The sequence below is a fragment of the Falco peregrinus genome, chromosome 8 (assembly GCF_023634155.1).
Source record: "Falco peregrinus isolate bFalPer1 chromosome 8, bFalPer1.pri, whole genome shotgun sequence".
Classification (NCBI taxonomy): domain Eukaryota; kingdom Metazoa; phylum Chordata; class Aves; order Falconiformes; family Falconidae; genus Falco; species Falco peregrinus.
Window position 1 is genome coordinate 62859642 of NC_073728.1, and position 19632 is coordinate 62879273.

The window sequence follows — 19632 nt, forward strand, 5'->3', positions numbered from 1 at the left end:
CTCTGACAACTGCACATCTGCATGTGTTTAGCTCACAAAGGAAACAAGATAACATGACTTGTTTATCTTTCTTTCACTGCAGAATTCACTAAGCTGAATTATCGTTCTGTAAATGAATAGGCGCGAGCAATGAACAGCTATCAGTTGGGATAAACTTCAGTGGCTTTTCATTAAGACTGTTATTTTCTCGTATGTAAGCAGTCAATGTGGGTGGCATGCAGACAGCAAGAGGCTGTGGTACAGGAGGATGTGCCTGGTGAGGCCATGGCGTTACGACATTGTGAGGCTGTGTATCTGCCTCAGCAACAGCTGCAGATTGTGCAACGCTGGCCACCTTCCCTTGAACCACAAGCTATTCCTGAGTACTTCCTACTATGCCTTAGGTCTAGGGAAAAGTAGGCAATTAGCCTTCACTGATCAAAACGCACCATGTACAACCAGCTTGCAGTAATGTGGCACATGCTCACAACAGGTTTACGTTCCTGTATGCTGTGTGCATCCTGTGCTCCCTCAGCATCCCCGTGAGCCTTTGAAGCCATTGCTCTGGGTTTTCTCATGCTTGAGGCATCTTGTGTTTCGGAAATTGTGCTCTGGTGATCAGCTTCAAGCCCTCTCCTGGAGCCTGAAACGCCTCACTGAGGGTAAGAACGAGCAAGCTTTTTTCCCAGATCTAATTCTGCCAAATAGCATTCTGTGAGCGCCACAGCATGAAGCCGTCACGCAGCATGCAGACGCTGGTGAACAGTTTCCCAGGGCAATGGCTCTGTGGGGAGGCTTCAAGCCTTAACGCCAATCTCCGTCTCAAGGAAGGAGACGGAAACCGCCCCATTTTCTGTCAGGCCGCGCTACCAGCGCGCCTCACGGCGCCATGCCAGCCCGCGCCGCCGCGCTCCCCTCAGCTCCTGTGAGGCGCTCTCCCGCCCTTCCCGCCCAGGCGCATGCGCGGCCACCGCCCCGCCGGCGCGCAGCTCCCGCCTTCCCGCCCAGCGCCGGGAGGCGGGGCCAGCGCCACGTCGGTGGAGGGTGCCTGGCAAGATGGCGGCCGCCGGTGAGCGGGGAGTCCCGGCGGGCCGCGTTCTCTGCCTTCTGCTGCTCTGCGGCTGGGCCCTGGCGGCCCGCGGCCAGGAAGCCTCCGGTGAGCGCGGCGGGGGGCGGACCGGGCCCTGGCGGGCTGCCTGGGTGGGTGGGTGGGTGGCGGTCTGTGGGCGCTGCGCGGCCGGCCCGCCGGTCTCTCACCGGCCTCGTCTCCAGTGGTTTTGGGCCTAAAGGTGTCTGCGGCCGCCGGCGGGGCCCGCCGGGACGCCCCACTCGCCGGCGGCCGCCCTGCCCGCCTCGGCCATGTGCAGGGCAAGCCCGGGCCGGCCGGCCTCGGGAGCCGGTCTCGGCCGGCTGTTCTCTTGTTTTTCTGAGGGACTTGGCGGCAGGCTGGCCGGAGGGAGCGCCGTTTAAAGTGCTGCTCCTTGGCGGCCAGGCGCTCGCCTGGGTTTGGTCTGTGAAAATCAGTTTAGCTGACTACTTCACTCATCAGACTAAATAGTCTTTTCTAATTATTCTAGTTGGGTGTCTGTTTTTAGCCTCCCCCCTGCCCCGAGAAAATCTGTTGATGTTTTTCTATGAGTTGACTCTTCGTTAAGTCCATTTTCCTTCTCCTGCATCCCTTCAACGTACAGACCAACTAAAACCGCATGCTAATAAGAAATAAGGTATTTCAGGTGCAGTGAGTTCCTCCTTATTTTAGGTGGAGTATTGGTTGGGCAGTGAAAAGAAAGGGAATTATTTAAGGACATGAAGGGAGCTGATTTGAGGTGTGCGTTCCTCTCTTGCTTGTCAGTAAGTATATCCAAACCAGCTCTGCTTGTGTTGCCCCTCACCTCGACTAATTGGTTGGTAGTAATGAAGGAAGAGGTTAAGGATGTGGGACACAAACCTGTAGGAAACCAGGAGTTTTTAACTACAAAAATCATGGAATAGCATGCTTTCTAAAAAGCAACTTTACCTGGAAGTGAATTTTGACCCGATGGGATGTTTTTATCTACAGCATTTACTCACAGGACTGCGTTGTTAGTTCTGTCACCATGATTGAACGTTGATACCTATTTCTGAAGCTGAGGCATCTCTGGAGTCCAGGCATCTATGTCCAACGTCATCTGACAGTGTTGTGTAACTACAAACAGTGCAACCACCGTTTATAATGCCAAATAATTTTGGGTAGATATAAATCAGTTGTAATGTAGTTGCTAAACTTGCTGCTCCTATTAAAACAAAAAATAACTTCTTTCAGGAATAATAGGAAATCATTATTTCTCATTCTGAAGCTGCAGCATTAGTTAGTGGGAGTCCTTTGCATTTAAGCACATACCCTTCTAAAGCTTTCATGCTAAAATGAGTTTAAGAATAATTTGAAGTGTAAGGATACATGCAGTGTGTTTCTCTGGAAAAATACGCTTGTTTGTATTTCAGACAGTTTAGCTATTACTTTTGAGTACTTTTGGTGTGTTTGGTGAGGGTAGCAATGAGGTTTACCTACCTCACTCATATCATGCCAGCTAGTTACAAATGCTAAACTATCTTGCAGATACCTTTCCTTATATTTATCTCCATGTATGCAATTTGCTGGCTTGACTCCTGAGGGGAGATAAGAATTCTCTAAACCTGTCCTGTACAAGAACTGAACAAGTTAATGTTGATATGGTAATTCAGACTAGTAGTTTCTTCAACAACATCAACAGTGTTAAATGTAAAGCAGCTGACTTCAGACTTTAGCAGAGAGGCACCATAATGTCTAGTTCATATGGGATTAGTCGAGTCTCCTCTGTTTTACAGTTGGTTAAAGGGTAATTCATACTGGAAAAGTGTACCATGTATACAAGAAGTCTGTTGTAACTGATCCTCTGTAAATATGTTTCATGAATAACATGATTCAGTGTCCCCTGTACAATATTTTACTTATGAGTAATTTGACACAAGCGGTTGAATGCTTCATTTCTAGAATCTGTAAATTTCCAGTGAACCAGGGAGCTCCTTGGGAGTGCTTAATGAAAGTATTGTTACTTTTTTAAAATAAAAATTTTAAAAAGTTTGGCATGCCAAAATACAAGGTAGGTATGGTTCCACTATTTAAATTACGATGTGTACTGAAAGTCTAAAATGTGTTCTTTGTTTTTAAGGTGCCCCATGATTTGAAACTGGATGTGACATGCTGTAAACATGAATAGTTTGCTCTTTGCTATTTTTTTTAGGATTAAAAAATCATTGGCTATTTATAACCTCCCCCTGCTTTTTTTTACTTTCCTTTGGGTAGAGGGCAGGGATGATGGGCCCTGCATGTGGTTTTAATGCTCACCTTGTTTTTTATGTAGATTCTGCAAAGCCATCCTAGCATTGGAGAGATTCTGAATTTGCCTGAGGGTGCACTGTTACATAGCAGTGCTGCTGACTTCATTACAATAATTTGCTGCCAGCAAAAGGCTTTCCTACAGGAGCGTGTGCAGTCAGATTGTCCTTTCTTCAGCTTTGTTTTTTAAGCTGTGATTCAGTAGTTTCATTTGAGTTAACATAAGGATGGAAATCTTTTTCTGTGTGTACAAATGCAATAAAAATAAGTGCCTGGGAAGAGATGCTAGGACGTTGTGTCCTGACTGAAGGGGACATTGTAGCATATTCTCATTTTTTGTTGGTGAAATAAGTAATGGTGAAAGATTAAAAACGTGTAACTGCAGGAGTAGCCTTACTGAGAACTTCTTCCTCTGTAGATTTCAGCAAATTCTGTGGGAGAGTTTGATGATGGAGAAAAGACTAATCACATATGATTCTACAAGAGTTCATAAATCCATAGAGGGAGGGAGGACATGTTTCTGAAGTTCTGAGTCTGGAAATTATGCATGCTAAATTTTTCAGAGACACTCTAGTTCACTAACCTAGAACACATGTGCTTCCAAGCTTTAATTCTTGTCCCACTCAGGACTTAGAAATTGCCAAAGTACAGGAGTGTGTATGTCTGCATATGAAGTCTAAAAAGTTTGCAGTGTGAAATATGCCCTGTTCATCGTATGATTTCTTTTCTGTGAAGTCAATGCCTTGCAATAATTTTTATTTATAGCTGAAATATCACAAGAGAAGTTAGTGCCTTGTGCGTAGTATTGACTGTTTCTCATCCTTTTCTCAGATTCTGTGAAAGTGGAGATGCTTGAGAAAAATATTTCGTCTAAAAGTGAGAATGAAACACTAAGTAGATCCCAAAATTTGACAGACAGCTTCCAGAGTGTAATCCCAACAGAAAAAGAGGCAAGCCCAACAAAAAAAGAGGTGGTTCCAACAACAGCTAAAATCAATCCGGTGACTGCAGTAAAACCATCTACAGCAAAAGGTGATTCTCCACCGTATGTTCTTTCTCGTGCGGTGACTGCTAGTCCAATATCTCAAATGGATGTTGATGCTTCTGAAGATACTAAAATTGAGGAAGAGGATCTTCTTACAGATTTGAAAGACACAGTAAATAGTTCACCACCCATCATAAAAGAAACTATAGAGTCAGATGGAGGAGATGATTATGGTCCTTATGAAATGACTTCAAATTCCAGATACAACCCAGATCTTCTAGACATGCCAGAAGATGATGACTCTGACACCATTAGTAATTACAATGAGGATATCAAGACCCTTGATGAGAAGATAAAAGAAGTTTCTGCCACAGGGTTGGAAGAAGAAGAAGAAGAAGAAGACGGCCATTTCTTTTTTCATCTGGTTGTAGTTGCTTTCTTAGTAGCTGTTGTTTATGTCACCTATCACAATAAGAGGAAGGTAGGTGTGCTGTGAAAAGTTGAGAGAAACAGTTTGTAAAATGAAATTGTATTGCCTTTTACACTTTTTTTTAATAAGAGGAACTTGGCTTTTTGGAGAATGAAATCTTTGACCTTTTAGCCTTGTTGTGGTACTAATATGCAGATCATGATTGTTATTTTTATCTGCATGATGAAAATTAACTCGAGTCAAACATTTTAGGCTAGAAAATCAGTTAATTGATAACATCAGTGATCAGTCAGTGCATTAATGGGCACTGGCAGTATACAGCATGAGCTCTATAAATGAGGCCTGACCCAAGTGGAGTGAAGGTGGCTGATTAATTTTGTTTCTGCGCAGGATTATAAACAGCACATTGAGGAAGGTTTAATCCCAAATGACATGGGAATGTTCTTATTCTAACTGTGATAATCCTTGTAATAAGTACTCACTTTAAGGTGGTCTTTGTATCATAGATGTTCTGAGAACTTAATTACAGACTTTTAGGAAATGTTTAACACTCTGTAGTTTTACATAGAGAAGGTCCAAGTTAGTGTTTTCAGGTAGCTGTTTCTTCAGTACAACCTAAATCTTGGTTATCTCAAAAGTAGCCTGATTAGTGTTGTGTCGAAATATACTGCTAGCATAGGAAATTAACTCCAGCCCAGCCAGACCCAGTACAGATGCATGCTCAAATTTGCAATTAAGCAAAAAAACCCCACCAACAAATAGGTTAGTTTTTAGATACGAGGAAAATGTAGGGTTTATTCTTGTGGAGTGCACTGATTTGGTCGAGGATTTGGGGGGCTCTGAAAAGAACGGAGCTAAAAACCCCCCAAACTTCTGCTTTATACAGTGCAGTGGCCTATCTGGAACGCGCATTGCCAGTTTTTTATAGGGGAAAGTGTTGAAGACTGTTACATTTGAAAATTTTACTTTTGAGTGAAGTTCAAATGAATGATTAAAAAATGCCTTTTCTTTGCTACGTAAGTGAAGTAATGCTTGTAGTATCATTTGAGTAATTGAAAAGCTGTCTGTTGGTATTACTTTTTAGCACTTAAAAATAATTTGGGGAGCAGAAAATACACTAGTACTTTTTAAGTATGTAGATAGTGGCATGTATTTGTGTGAGGCACCAAATTGGTTTAGGTTTGCCTCCTTCTTTCCCTCTGCCCACTTATATTGTCCCATTTCCCCTTTTGCCCGTATAGTTGCGCTGTCTAGTAAAGTGGATTCTTTGATAATGTCAGTAAGAAAGGAGGCTAAATAGGGTGAAGGTAATAGACATTTAAAACTGGTTACTTGAGTGCTGTAGTTTATCATATAGCCCCTTTAACTGTTCTTGCTCTGCTGATACTCCTGAAGGGGGCACTGAGCTGTAATGAAGGAACAGTTTATCACATTCCAGTATTGCTGCTTCTGTTGCCTTTGTTCCAGCACCAGTAATACAGTTATTTTTAACAAGGTTGAAATGCCAGAATAGGCAAGATGAATAAACTAAAAAATGTCACCATCTGGAGATAATTTAATAGCCTGTATATGCAGTGCTTCTGAAGCTGCACACATCATCTGCTAGAAGAGTTACGGGTTGAATGCCATGTTATTGCCAAACTGCAATTGAGGTTGCTGGTAAGTGACTCGATGGCAAGGATGGTATGGAAATGGTTGACTGCCAGTGCCGTGTTTTAGAGCAACAGTAATGCCATTGCCAGGGTCAAGGGGTGGAAAAGGTATCAATAGAACTGTTAAGCTGCCTTTCACAACCAAAATGTTTCTCCATAGCATTACGTAAATCGGCTGCTTTTTCTTTCAGATCTTCTTATTGGTCCAGAGCCGAAGATGGAGGGATGGCCTGTGCTCCAGGACAGTGGAATATCATCGTTTAGATCAAAATGTTAATGAAGCAATGCCTTCCCTGAAAATAACTAATGACTATGTATTTTGAAAGCACTGTGATTTGAGTTTGCTGAACTTAACACTCTTTGCCTGCCTAGTCATGTAATGATATTCAGGTATTCTAAATATGCTGCTTGTGCTGAAATGAGATGTACTCTCTTTGACCTGGATGTTTTTGAGATTAAATCTCATGGAAGATCAAGGGCATGATACATCTGTTTGCTACTTTGGTCAGGTTTTGTATCAACTGTAAACATGCTGAGTTTAATAATCAGTGCTCTTTCCATTCATTAAGCATCATTCCTTCTGTCTGGAGCAGTCGTAATAGCGGTAATACAAAAAATAAGCATAAAATATTTTAGGTCTAATAAATTAATGACTTTGGCATCACTAAATCAAATTAACGATCTCTTTGCTAATCACTTATGTGGCTCATAAATCCCACTGTATTGCAAACTTAAAATATGATTACTTTTTTCTGTGCTTAAATCCTGATGCTGCATCTTGGTTTTTTTGGTTCTGATTTGTTGCATAATTTGATCCTATTTTGGGCAGAATAGCTAGTGTGGCAATTTCATAATTTCTGTGTGTGTTCATGCAGTAAATAATTTGAAAATAATTACGTATAACCCATTTTATTTCAGAAGTTATATACCATATATTTCCTTAAAACGTTCAAGATCTTTGTAAAGGTATGCAGCTTCATGTCTGTCCATGTTTTTTCTCTAATGATATTTATGACTACTTCATTGTCTTTAAAATTAACGAATGGAAAATAAACCTTGTGGAATAATCCTACTAAAATATATATAGTTGACAGGCTTTCAATACATCAAAGCTTTCTGTGGAATTTTAAGACAGATGGGAAACGGTTATGTGGTTTGCTGTATTATAAATGGAAGAGGCCTGAAAATGTGAGAATAATTTATTTTGTTGTTATTCTGACCCAGGTAACAGGCAGATGGAAGTAATGATGTGTGGGACTGCCAGTCTGTGGACAGTGCACTCTTAATTTTTGACAGACATTATGCATTAGTGTAAATCAAGTTACTGGTACAGTAGGGTATTTTTTACATTGTCTTTTGTACTTCCATTATTTATGTTTTCATGAGTTGTAAAATATAAAATCTTAGTTTTCTGTACATTGTATTTGTGATTTAGTTTTCAGACTGATAAATATGTAAATAGCGCTGGATCAGAACCCCATAATTAATGACTTGGTATTCAAGTGGTTATGTAACATTTTGAAAAATCAACTTTAGAGCTGTTGGCATGTGGAATCTGAAGGCATGATATGATCTTACAAATCAAGTGCTAAAAGTTCTAAATCCTACTGTTAAATGCATTATTTTCACAACCACAAGAAGTAAAGCACAAACAAAATACCCCCAAACTCTTTTCTTGCAGTAATTTTTAACATATTTGGACTTGTATCACATAATATTTTGAATAAGGTTTTTAAAATAAATGACAATAATAAGCTTGTGTTTATCTTAACCGTTTCACTGCTTTTATACAGTACCTTACGATAAAGAGCTTGCTTCTGCTTGGGATTGTACAACCAGTTCAAAACCACCTTTTCTGTTACTGATGAAATTAGCTCTGTGTAGGGGTGCATGGAATTTTGTTTTATGCATCTGTTAAATGGCATGTAAACTACATAGCAAGGCTTAAATGAAATCTAAGCTGTAGGAATTGCTGAGTTGTGTAACAAGTAATTTGTTACTTAAGTTGTAGAATTAATAATTCTTGTGGAAGATACTTGAAACTCTTACCTGAACATACCCACATTAAAGCGTAACACTGTTGTGGTTAAGATCCAGAGGGAGAGATTACTTTGCAAAGGTATTTAGGATGTTGAAGCACTGGAATTGGAGGAGGTGGCTAATGTTTTCGCATCCAAGAAGTTCAGTAGCTTTCTCCTGAAATACTGTTCATAAAGTGTAGTGATTTTGACAGTAAATAATTGTATGTTCACACTTTGCAGAACACTTGTGTTTCAGCTTAGTGCCACTGGCCTTACACAGGCACTGACTGAGGAACTGAAAGTGCCTGACTGCACAGAAGTACAGCGATACCCACTTTAAAAGTTTTCTTTCAAATAATTTCAAAATTGCCCCTTCCATCCAGTGAATTAGGCCATCAAGGCAGATGTTACATATTTAGCCACTTGACGACAAAACCAGAATAGTGTTTTAAAAATGCAGAAAATTAATGTTGACTGACTTTAAATCAGTAGAGATAAAGTGTATTTTGTTGGTTTCTGGAGTTCATAGATGTGTTACCTTATTCCATCTTGGGTGTCTTCCAGAGCTCTTGAAACACAGTTCAACTAGCTGAATCAAACCAGTCTAAATGTTTTTCTTCCAGGCTTTCTGCATGAGTAACAGTGTCCTCTTGAAGACTATATATTAATATGTTGGTGGAAGAATCTTGCATTTCCTTGTCCTCCCTAAAATTGTTTGTCCTTTTGAAAAGACTGTCTGTAGGGAGAGAAATTTATTAGCTTTCCAGCTTTTGAGCTGTTCTTTCCAACAAACCCACTCTTTCAAAACCCAGTAACTTTTGCTGGAGGAGTGCACACAGCTAATAGCAACATCTGTGAGTTTTTAGGGAAGGCTCAAAAGCCTCACATCAGCTTGGTTACTAAACCTGTTTCTTCGCAGTTTGTTTTGCAGTCATCACATTTTAAAATGCTCTTCTGTTCAGCTGTGCTGTGACAATACCTGTCCCACAGATTTAGTATTCATTAGCTGCACCTGACAGTATTTAGACCTAATGGACTGCAACTCACTTTGGCTGTAATGCAGATGTTAATAAATTTTTTTTTTGAAAAGTCCATTTAGCTGTCTTTGAAGATTCTCTTGCGTGAGGCTACCTTAGAGGAGGAAATCATTCCTTGAGCCTTTTGCTCTATAGTTGTATCAGTACTGAGATACTTTTTGAGTTGTTAGCTGATGTTTGAGGTCAAGAAATCACAGCTTGCACGCGCATCTTCTTGAGCAGAGTGCCACTTTGCCTCACTCTGGGTACTTCACTCCAAGCACCTAAGCTGAGCAGTTACTCTTTGCTTGCTCTAGATATTGTGCACATCCTCTTTATCTCACAAATAAGAAAAAGTTCTTAGAAATATTTATGCCAATATTTTTTGGTAAGGGCTCTTTACTAATGGTACTAAGGGCAGTTTATTTGAAAGTAATGTTTTTAAATTCACAGAGAATTAACATAGATTTGAAACCCTTGAAGTTCTTTAAACAGTGGGTTTCTTTTGGGGAATTGTCTGAGTGGATTCTCTTCTAGGATGCTGATGTGTTTTAAATACCAGGGGTGAAACTTTCCTCATCAGGTTGACAGCCATTGTAGCAAGTTGCCCCAAGAGGTACGTTTGGTCATACTGAAGCAGAAAGTTTGTTTATGCATCTAAGCGAATTAATTTGGGTAATGATGTTTGTGGAATATCATTATTCTTAACACCTGTCTGCTGCTGATCTGCTCCAGCATTCAGCTAATAATGGCTGCATAGCATAGAGGCTGCAATACCAATTAATGCTGGTTATTTGTGTCCTGAAAAGGTGGATGCTAAATAATCAGCCTGTTACCAAAGACGTCTTGCCATCCAGTCCGTGTGACATGGTGTATACTCGCTCACCGTCACTTGTAGTGAGATGATACCGGAAACAAAGCTAGAAAATAGAGAAAACTATCACCTCCACCCTGTTAACGCTGTGCTAAATTGCTTCTCCAGCACACTTGTGTGTCATTTTGTCATCTTGGTATTGTAAAAAAGGGACTGTGCCCTTGTGCAGATGAAGATTTGAAATGCATGCAATGACTTTGCCACTTCCTCCCCCCCCCTCCCCCCGGACATTTTTGCATTCGCAGTAGCCCTTGGATTGTTCCCTGAACAGGGTAAGTGCCTTGCTGAGTTGAGTAGTTGTTTCCTAATAGTACTGGTAAAGAGGGAAAAATTTCTCATGATCCAGTTTTATAAGAGCTGCAGCAGCACCAGGAGAGTGGGGCATATGTCATCTGTTGTGCAATAAAAGAGCCATTTGCTGATGAGGTAATCAGAATTGAGCACTGGTTTTTAATTTCTTTAATTGAATTTGCTTGTGGAAAATTAAGAGCAGGCAATCAAAAAAATTCATAAAGTGCTGAGATCAAATAGAAGAAAAAGCAAGCAGATTTATGTCAGATCTTACCAACAAGAAATGTCTTGATGAATTTCTTTACTGAAGAAAGGAAACTTTCTCACATTAAGGTGAATTATGAGTTCCATCAATATTCTGATAAAAGGAATAAAATATTCCTGAAGAGCTTTCTGATTAAACTTCTCAAGATGAAAGTTGAAGCTCTATTTATGTAGGTTCTTGTTAGTGGTTGGGTTTTGTGAAATAAGGAAAGAAAGAATGAATAGGATAGTTTAAACAAATGATACATTTCACTTTTACTATCTGGGAAATCAGGTATTTTAAAATATTTATAGTTTAATTTTCATTTAGCACCAGTGCATATTATTCAGCTAAGTCAACTGTCCTTGGCTGCGGCTCAGTTGTGTACAGGGTGAATAGAGAATAGTTTATCTAAGCAGGGTGGTTTGAGTTACAGGAAATTAATTTGCAATGTGGAGATGAAAAATGTGGTATCTCTTAAACAAATTTAAATGCTACAAAAATATTAGAAAAGGGAAAGGGACATTTTTGTGGCTCTAGCACAGACTACTATTAATACTAGAAGGAGAAGGGGGATGCTTTTGCAGCTGTGACTCAGGCTTGGGAAATCTTTGTTGAGTTTCGTAACGGGGAGCTGCACAGCTGCAGGCCAAGGTGGGCAAAACCTTGGTCAGGGGTTTTCCAGGTCACGGTCAGTTTAGGAAACTGCCATGAGCCACAGGGGGCGAGATTTTGTTAGATTTATTGTCTGTGAAGGGCTGGTATGCAGAGCAAGGAGAAATCTGGGTGTCAGCTGGAACTTGTTGGGGCCTCAGTCGCCTGCCTAGACCTGGAGGCAGGTGCTGCCCGGGCTGGGGTGGGGGGCAGGGTGAGCAGCAGCTGTTCTTGCTCTGGGAGGGAAGGAGCAAGGAGCAGGGCCTCCCAGTTTGCTGCTGGGGAGATGGAGGCTGTAAGGGGTGCTGAGTGCCTGATACCCTGAGGTGTCAGCTCCTGCTTCTCGCCACTCTGCCCTGCTCGGGAAGGTAAGTAGGTTCTAACACTGTAAAAATTCCTCTTTTTTTTTTAATCTTTCTGCTTTTCCTGGTTTGATTTGCAGTTATTTGGGGCACTGAGCTGGCTTACCACTGTGCTGGTTTTGGCTGGGACAGTTAATTGTGTTCCCAGTAGCTGCTACGGGGCTGGTTTGGGTTTGTGCTGGGGAGGGTGCTGGTAACACAGGGCTGCCCAGTCCCTGCTGAGCGGGGCTTACACAGAGCCAAGGGCTCTGCTGCTCCTCACCCCACGCGCCAGCGAGCGGGCTGGGGGGCACAAGGAGCTGGGAGGGGGCACGGCCGGGACAGCTGACCCCGCCTGACCCCAGGGATGTCCCCTGCCATGAGCCTCGTGCTCAGCACATAGAGCTGGGGAAGGAGAAGGAAGGGGGGACGTTCGGAGTGGTGGCGGTTGTCTTCCCCGGCCCCTGTTAGGCAGGATGGAGCCCCGCTGCCCTGGGGATGGCTGAGCACCGGCTGCCCTGGGGAGCGGTGAACGGGTTCCTCGCTTCGCTCTGCCTGTGCGGCTTTTGCTTTGCCTGTTGAACTGTCCTGATCTCAGCCCCCGAGTGAGTTTTGTCACTTTTACCCTTCCAGTGCTCCCCCCATCCCGCCACGGGGGAGTGAGCGAGCGGTGCTGGGGGCTGAATTGCCAGCCGGGGTTAAACCACGGCACTGTGCAGCCAGGCCAGTGCCAGAGCTGGCTCAAGGCAAGTGATGGGAATGTAGGAGAGATGGAGATGTTCCCCGTCCAGTAGCGGCAAACTCTTGATTTGGTTTGTTGTAAAGCTGTTACTAAGCTGTCTTGTGAAACCAAACCCAAAGAAGACTGTTTTACCTTGTAGAGTCCGGGGGAGCGGCTGGTTGCTGCATAGTGTTTTTTGTTGCTGAGAGGCCAGGTCAGCCTGAGGATCTGAGGTTTCTTTTGGTTTGGGTGGTTGTTTTGTGGTAGTTTTCTTGGAGGGAAATCCCTGAGTGGGGAGGTGAAGGGGTGGTGCCGCCCTGTTGCGGTGGTGCTGTGTGCATGGTCCCTGCCGCCCACAGCGCCTGCTTGGTGCTTCCCTCTCCTGCCCCAAATCCGAACTGAAGCTGCATTTCGTGCTCCTGCAAAGCTGAGTAGCTTTATGGGAGTGCTAAATCCTGATGTAAGGCTGATAGAGCAGTAATCTTCAAGGCCATATATCCCAGCTGCCACAAAGCAGCAGAACTAATAACATCATTCTTACACCTTTTCTTTTACAATCAAGTGTCCTTTAAAGACGAGTCCTTATACTGTTTTTTTTGTTAAACTTTTCTGATACAGAGCATATGAATGTCCTCGCTGTAATAAAAAATGGATAACATCAGAACTTCTCAGCTTCACTGTTTCCAATATATTTAATTAGAAAGGGAAGAATGACATCTTTTCTGTAATTGGTCCTTAAATCATATCAAAATCATTTAGCAGCCCCCTTAAACTTATTTTTAATTACAAGGTCTATTGCCTTGTGAAGTTATTAACACTTAAAACCACTAATCCTGGCAATTTCCCATCTTTATTAAAATCAAAATACAAAGGTCTTGTTATCCTTATTGAGGTGGACTTCTTGAGGTTTTATTAAAGATTAAGTGAAACCAGATTTAATCACTTCGTACCATTCTGTAAACAATGTTGAAACAGATGCGATTAAGCTATTTAAGGAAGCTGATGGGGTTAAGAACTGAGGTTCAGGTTCACAGATGTACCAAGCATTCTGAAATATTTCAAATTCAGATACCGTGAGTTGGGAGACTTTTGCATTTGTTGATCACAAAGATGATGCTTATTATCAGCTGGTGCTGCAAGGCAGTGGAGTCATGTTGGATAATTTTTTTAGCAATTTATTGCCTTTCGTCTGCCAGTGTCACATGGTGACTTGTGACTGATGGAAGTCCTTTTTGTCCCTGCATTTATTTGCGGGTGGGGGACAGTGAATAAAACTTTCAAAAGTACCTACATGGCATAGTTTTTGCATTACAATTGGCTGTGATGACTCACTTTAGGATGCATTTTTTAAGGATAACTCATGCTTATTCTTAATAGTTCTGTTAAATTTCCAGATTAAATTATAACAGGGTGGCTGTTCTTGAGCTGCAGTCAGTCCAGCAAGGAACAGCTGATTATCCTTTATAAAGATGCAAAGTGTTTTCAACATTTAAAAACTGTCTTTTTGGTATTAGCTGACAAGTTCTACAAGTTAATCTAGAATAGATTTTAATTTCTAATGCATGCTGCCTGTGAATCCCAACAGCTGGAATACCAGATGTTCAGGAAAGGAGAATTGTATTCCACTTTGTTTGGGGAGGGAAAGAAGGTGGAAGTAAAGGGTGTTACGGCATAGTATGGAAATTAAGCCACAATCATCCAAGCAGTGATGTCATGTTTTCAGTATCATTTATGGGAAAAATCCTCTGCATTTAAATAGGTGCTTCCCAGAGAAGGAAAACTGTCCTTGATCCTATCGGAGTACAAAGGGTTTGGGCTGGGTCGTACCGCAAAATGACGGAAAGGCTCTGTGACACACTATCTTAGCAGTGTTGGGGCGGTTTGAGAGGCAGCCTTCTTTTGGGCTCTTTGTTGTTTGGCTTAATAAAGGTGTAGAACTGTGTGCAGCGGTGCCTGCGGTGTGCTCCCACGTGGCTCGGTCACTCCAGGGGAGGTGGCAGCATGTTGAGTCCTTTGTGGTGGCTGCGTGGTTTGTGATGAGGTGTTTAGGTGGTGGTGAGCTTTGACCAAAAAGCTTGCTGCATTGTCAGCTAACGGGCTGTGCAGATGTGCCTGTCTGGGATCTCGTTTCCTGCCTGGAACTGAGTGAAGAAGGTCCTTCTGGAGAGTAGTGAGATGTAAAGATTTGAGAGTCCCAATATCACACTGGCTCTGGAAGTGGTGGAAAGCCCTGGAGCAGCTATGTATACTTTATATACTGCAAATTCCAACTGTTTGTGGCTGAAGCTGGTGGGACAGGCTTTTCTGCGTGAATGGCACAGCTGAGAGTATGATCTTGAATGTGACATTGTAGGAATCCAAACTTGCTCCTTTTGTCAGCTCCATGCATGATTGCTCATTCTGGAAGTCAAGAGATTGCAGGAGGTTGGATGCGCATGCCTGACTCCCGATTCCCTCGCAGTCACGTGCCAGTGCGGCAGGTTTAATGGGGTTTTGCTGATTTGAGAGGTTTCCTGACCATCCATGTTGGAGGGTCCCAGGATCCTGAGCCCTGGGTGTGCAGGAGAAGCTGGGAAGTGTGAGTTCAGTGGCCTGTCTGTGGATGCATGTTAACAGGCAGCCTCAGAAGCAAGGTTGGTCCTTCCACGTCAGCCTTGGTCTGCATGGGACTGGTTTGCAGAAGGAGCTGATTTTTAAGAGAATGTCAGGACAAAACACTGGGTGGTTTCTTTATCTGCTCACCCCAGGAAAGCCCTACACTCATCCTGTCTCATTTCAGTGTGAATATTATGGGTATCACAGTACAAATGAGAAGCATTCTGCTGCTGGGCAGGTGGTGGCTGTGAGAGCAAAAGGATCCTTCTGTCGTCCATGGCGCTGGCCTGGAGCGCTGCCTGCTCCCTGCCCGGCCTCGGCTGCTGGGCGAGCAGGTAAAGCGTTGAATTGAAGTTGTATTACAGAAAGAATTGCATGGCGAGGCAAGCAGAAGAAGGTATTTTAACTGGTGAGCAAGCTTACCTTGCTGGTGCTGTGAAACTGTCATTGCTGAGGACAACTTTTCTCTAAGTAATACCCAGAAGGAAAATAATCATCAGTTTAGGTATTAAAATAATTTATTTCCCCCCCGCTTTTCCTGATGCTGTCCTGCTTTCAGAGAAGCAGCCAGCAGGGGGGAGTGTGACTGCGCCATGCAACGCAGCCTTCCAGTCAGGAAAAAAAAAAATGGAAAAAGTGCAAAATAAGTTCAGAAATCGGCGTTGGGATCCCTTCAGACACAAGCTGACGCGGTGAGACAGCCGGTGTGATCCCTCAGGCTTGCTGGGGGAGGAGGGGGCCAGGGCGGCACCCATCACCCAAGCGCAGCCCTGGGCCAGCGGGTGCTGGTGGCACCTGTGGGTGCCGATGTGGTGGGATGATGCTCCGGGACCCCCCCGCTTGGGAGGCAAGTGCTGCTGGTAAGGAGCAGGTGAACTGAGCTGCTGTTCTGTGCCAGGGCAGCAGCGATATGGAGGGGTGCTTACCCACTTTTTTTTTTTTTTCTTTTAAATTAAAAAACCCTCTGGAAATGGAGTTTTTTTCCTTTGAGTGTGTTGGACTTGATCTTAAGGGTCTTTTCCAACCTAAATGATTCTATGTTCTTCTTTCACTGCATCCCCAGACCTTTTATTTTTTTTTCTCCTGAAAAATGTGGGTCTCTAACATCATGAGCTCTTACGTATTAATCCACCTGAGCTGTAAGAGTATGTTTATATGAATAGAAAAAGTCTTTACTTCTGTGGGACTGGGCAAAATAAACTCCAACTTTGAAAATCACAGAGATCTTCTCTAACCTTGGGCAAAACAAGTCTGTTTTCTCAACTCGACATACATTCCCATTATTGTGCAATAGGAAAACAATCGAAAAGAAAGGCACCACTCTCCCTAAATGTTACTGCATGGTAACAGAAATAAATACAAAGAAAAAATGTTGCTAATTATGGGATTATAATATGATGAATTTTACCTGACATCATCTAACCCTTTCCAGAGCAATATACGAATGATTGCTACATGCTTGAGTAAATACAGATTTAGAAATACATTTCCAAAACACTAGTTAATAGATTAATTACATGGATGCTGCTACTACCCATTTCTTTGTTGAACTTGGTATCTGAAAAGTGGTTATTTTATATCTGTAAATAGTTTGCTTGCCTAATTACTTGCTTAGCCGTTTCTTCTTCCAATTACACACATGTGCAGTTGTCATACGGGAATTGCTAATGCCTGTGGAGCTGCAATGTTGGGCCATAATGTGTCTTAGAAGCTGTGGCAGACTCACTCAGAACAGGGAAGAAACATTTCTCCGTCTGGGAGAGACATAACGATTCCCCAGCTATTCAACAGCTGCTTTATCTTGGGTGATCTCCAGTTGAGTCCGTCCTTCCTTCCTTCCCCAGCGCTAAAGGAAATGCAGTGCCTGGTGCTGGAAAAGAGCCCAGACCAACGAGCAGCACTGCAGGAACTGTACGTCACCTGCGGTATCCAAGAGCCATCCTTTTGCCTTCCAGCCTTGCCCTGCTCTGTGTGGGTCCCCGATGGCTCTGAGCCATCAGAGGCCGTACGAACCCTTCTGAAGGCTGCAGAAGATGCTCAGGTGATGTGTTCAGTGTGTGATTGCTGAGAGCAGGAGAGGGTCTCCCATCCCCTGTCCTCAGAAACCCCAGTCCCAGAGTGACTAAAGCCAACCCTGTACTGGAGATTCATGTTCATGTTTACAGCAGCAATTAACTTCTCTTAAAATCAGTGGTAACTCCCAAGAGGGAGTGCTCAGAGCAGAGCTTTGCTGATGTTCAGAGGAGTCTGATGTACCTCCGAAGCCTGTTAGGCGTTGATACTATTCCTTTTTATGCTCCTGCAAAAAATAAAATTGAATATGAAAGATAAAACACCCACTAAATTGGTGCAGTCATTAACACGCCTCTTTTCCCAAGATTAATGTGATTGATTTCCTAACAAAGGTTAATAAGAACTATTAAAAGGAAAATGACCGCCATGGCTCCCACCACGCCTCCTGGTTGAGTTCCAGCTTTATTTCTTTGTAACATGCCAGTTCTAAACCATAAAGCAGGATCCAGAGGTGGAAATATCAGCAGCAGAAATGGTTTCTCATTAAAAATATGCCAGTGAGACTTTGGGATAGTTTGGAGATGACACATAGTTTAAGAAGTGGTGGTTCAGCAGCAGCACCGGAGTGATGTTGGATGGTGACTCATGATTATTCTAGTGCTTGTCCTAAATATTTGAATCTTCTCTGCATAAACTGAATATCCTTAGAAGTTTTGGACTGAAATGAATTAATTTCATTTATTCATTTAATAAAAGCATTGTAGCTTCTTTAGGCTTCTCTGTTTTCCATCCAGTGATGGATGCAGGAGTGATGTGGTGCTGCTTTCCCATGGTAAGGTTGGGAATGTTTTAGGTAGTCCTGCGAGGAGCAGGGAGTTGGACTCGGTGGTCCTTATGGTCCCTTCTACCTTGAGATATTCTATGACCCAAAGGTCACATAAAGCTTCTCAGGTCCTGATATTAATAGTGGTAATGAGTAAAGGCCCTACCAAAGCTCTCCGCTGATCTAGCGGTGGTGCTACCACCTGACCCGAGACAGGCTGTGCTCGAAAGGCAGGGCAAGAGTGTGGGTGACTATTGCAGGAAGAGTTTAGTGCCAGGAACACAGCAAGATTGAACAAGTCTGCGTATTTCTGCTCAGCTCCTTGTTGCATTGAGTGCTGTTTAATTCCTTCTGTACACTGAACTGCAAACAGATGCTTGGGTAATTGAGGGCTCAGACTTTAGAGATGATGGTCCAGGCTCTGATGCTGTTACTCAAGCTGGATTATACCTGACTTCGTAAGCAATCCCACCAGCTTCAAGTATTGAAGGGGGGGAAAAAAAGCGCCTAAATTAAACAGAGCACTGCGTGCAGCACTGTAAATGAAACCTGTTCCTATTGAAATGCCACTGACAGCTTGTGCTGGAGTTGCAGGAAGGGCAAAGTGGGCTTTTAACAGGCTTTGCTGCTTTTTGCCAGATGGTCTCATTCTTGTTTGGGTTTACAGAGCTTTCCCCCCCTCTCTTTAAATCACTTCTGGGATTAACATCAGCGGTTTCTGCAGGAGGCTCCACTGAGGGTGAGGAGCAAAGGGGAAACATTTTGCCTGTGTGATAAAATAAAAGAAAATGCAGAAAACCAGGGGGTGGTTTGGCTGCTTGGCCCTGGTTTGAGAGCTGGGAGAATGTGGTTTCCTCCCATCTCCAGGGCTTGTGACTGCAGCTTTGCTGAGACCTTGCCAAGAGGAGGGATGCCCCGTTAGGGGTATGGGTGGGAGCTGCTGCCTATGAGAGGAGCAAAAAGATGCCCCTTCTCTAAAAGTAAACAAGCCTTTCTCTTCTATTCATGGCATTTGCTGCAAGGCATGGCTGAAGATGCCCTGTTGGCTCAGGGAAGGGCTTGGCTGTGTTCCCCTTCAAATTGGGGAAGCCTTCTTGGGAAGATGGAGCCACATTGCTGCTCAGAACAGGAGATGGCCAGGTAGCTCTTGCATCAGTACTCAACAAGCAGCTGACTTTGGGGGTGCTTATGCTGTACCAGCAACCCCCCCCAGAATGTCACCACCCTCCGAAGCCCGGTTGTATTCTCCTCCAGCCCCAGGATTACACAGCTCCACCGGTGTGATCATGCTGAACCTTAGTTCTCTGTTAGGAACCCAACGGTGATGGCAGCGTTCAAATATAGTAGGTAGTTTTTCTATTTCGGGACAAGATTATCTTGAAATATTTGCTATAGAGGTATTGATGGAACCAGCATGTTCACGTCAAGATGTCCAACGGGCACGCTGGTTTTCAAATAACCCTTTGCTTTTGAGATACTTAAAAGCTTTTCCAAGCATATTCTCCTGTCTCTGGGGGTGTAATCTGCTTGTTTCCCTTCTGGTCTGCTGAAGACTGTCTTTTTGCTCTTGGGTGAGAATATTTGAATGTCACAATTTCTTCTGTTTGGCAAGTGGGACATTTACAGATTTTTATACAA

General features: G+C 43.1%; 1 protein-coding gene across 1 annotated transcript; it reads left to right on the forward strand.

Annotated features, from left to right (window-relative positions):
• The first annotated feature begins 984 nt into the window (after positions 1-984).
• On the forward strand, positions 985-8166 carry C8H5orf15 (chromosome 8 C5orf15 homolog). Its single transcript, XM_055812787.1, has 3 exons — positions 985-1135; positions 4166-4800; positions 6593-8166. Exons 1-3 carry the CDS (start codon positions 1036-1038, stop codon positions 6722-6724), a joined length of 867 nt encoding a protein of 288 aa, XP_055668762.1. The 5' UTR covers positions 985-1035; the 3' UTR covers positions 6725-8166.
• Positions 8167-19632: the final 11466 nt, after the last annotated feature.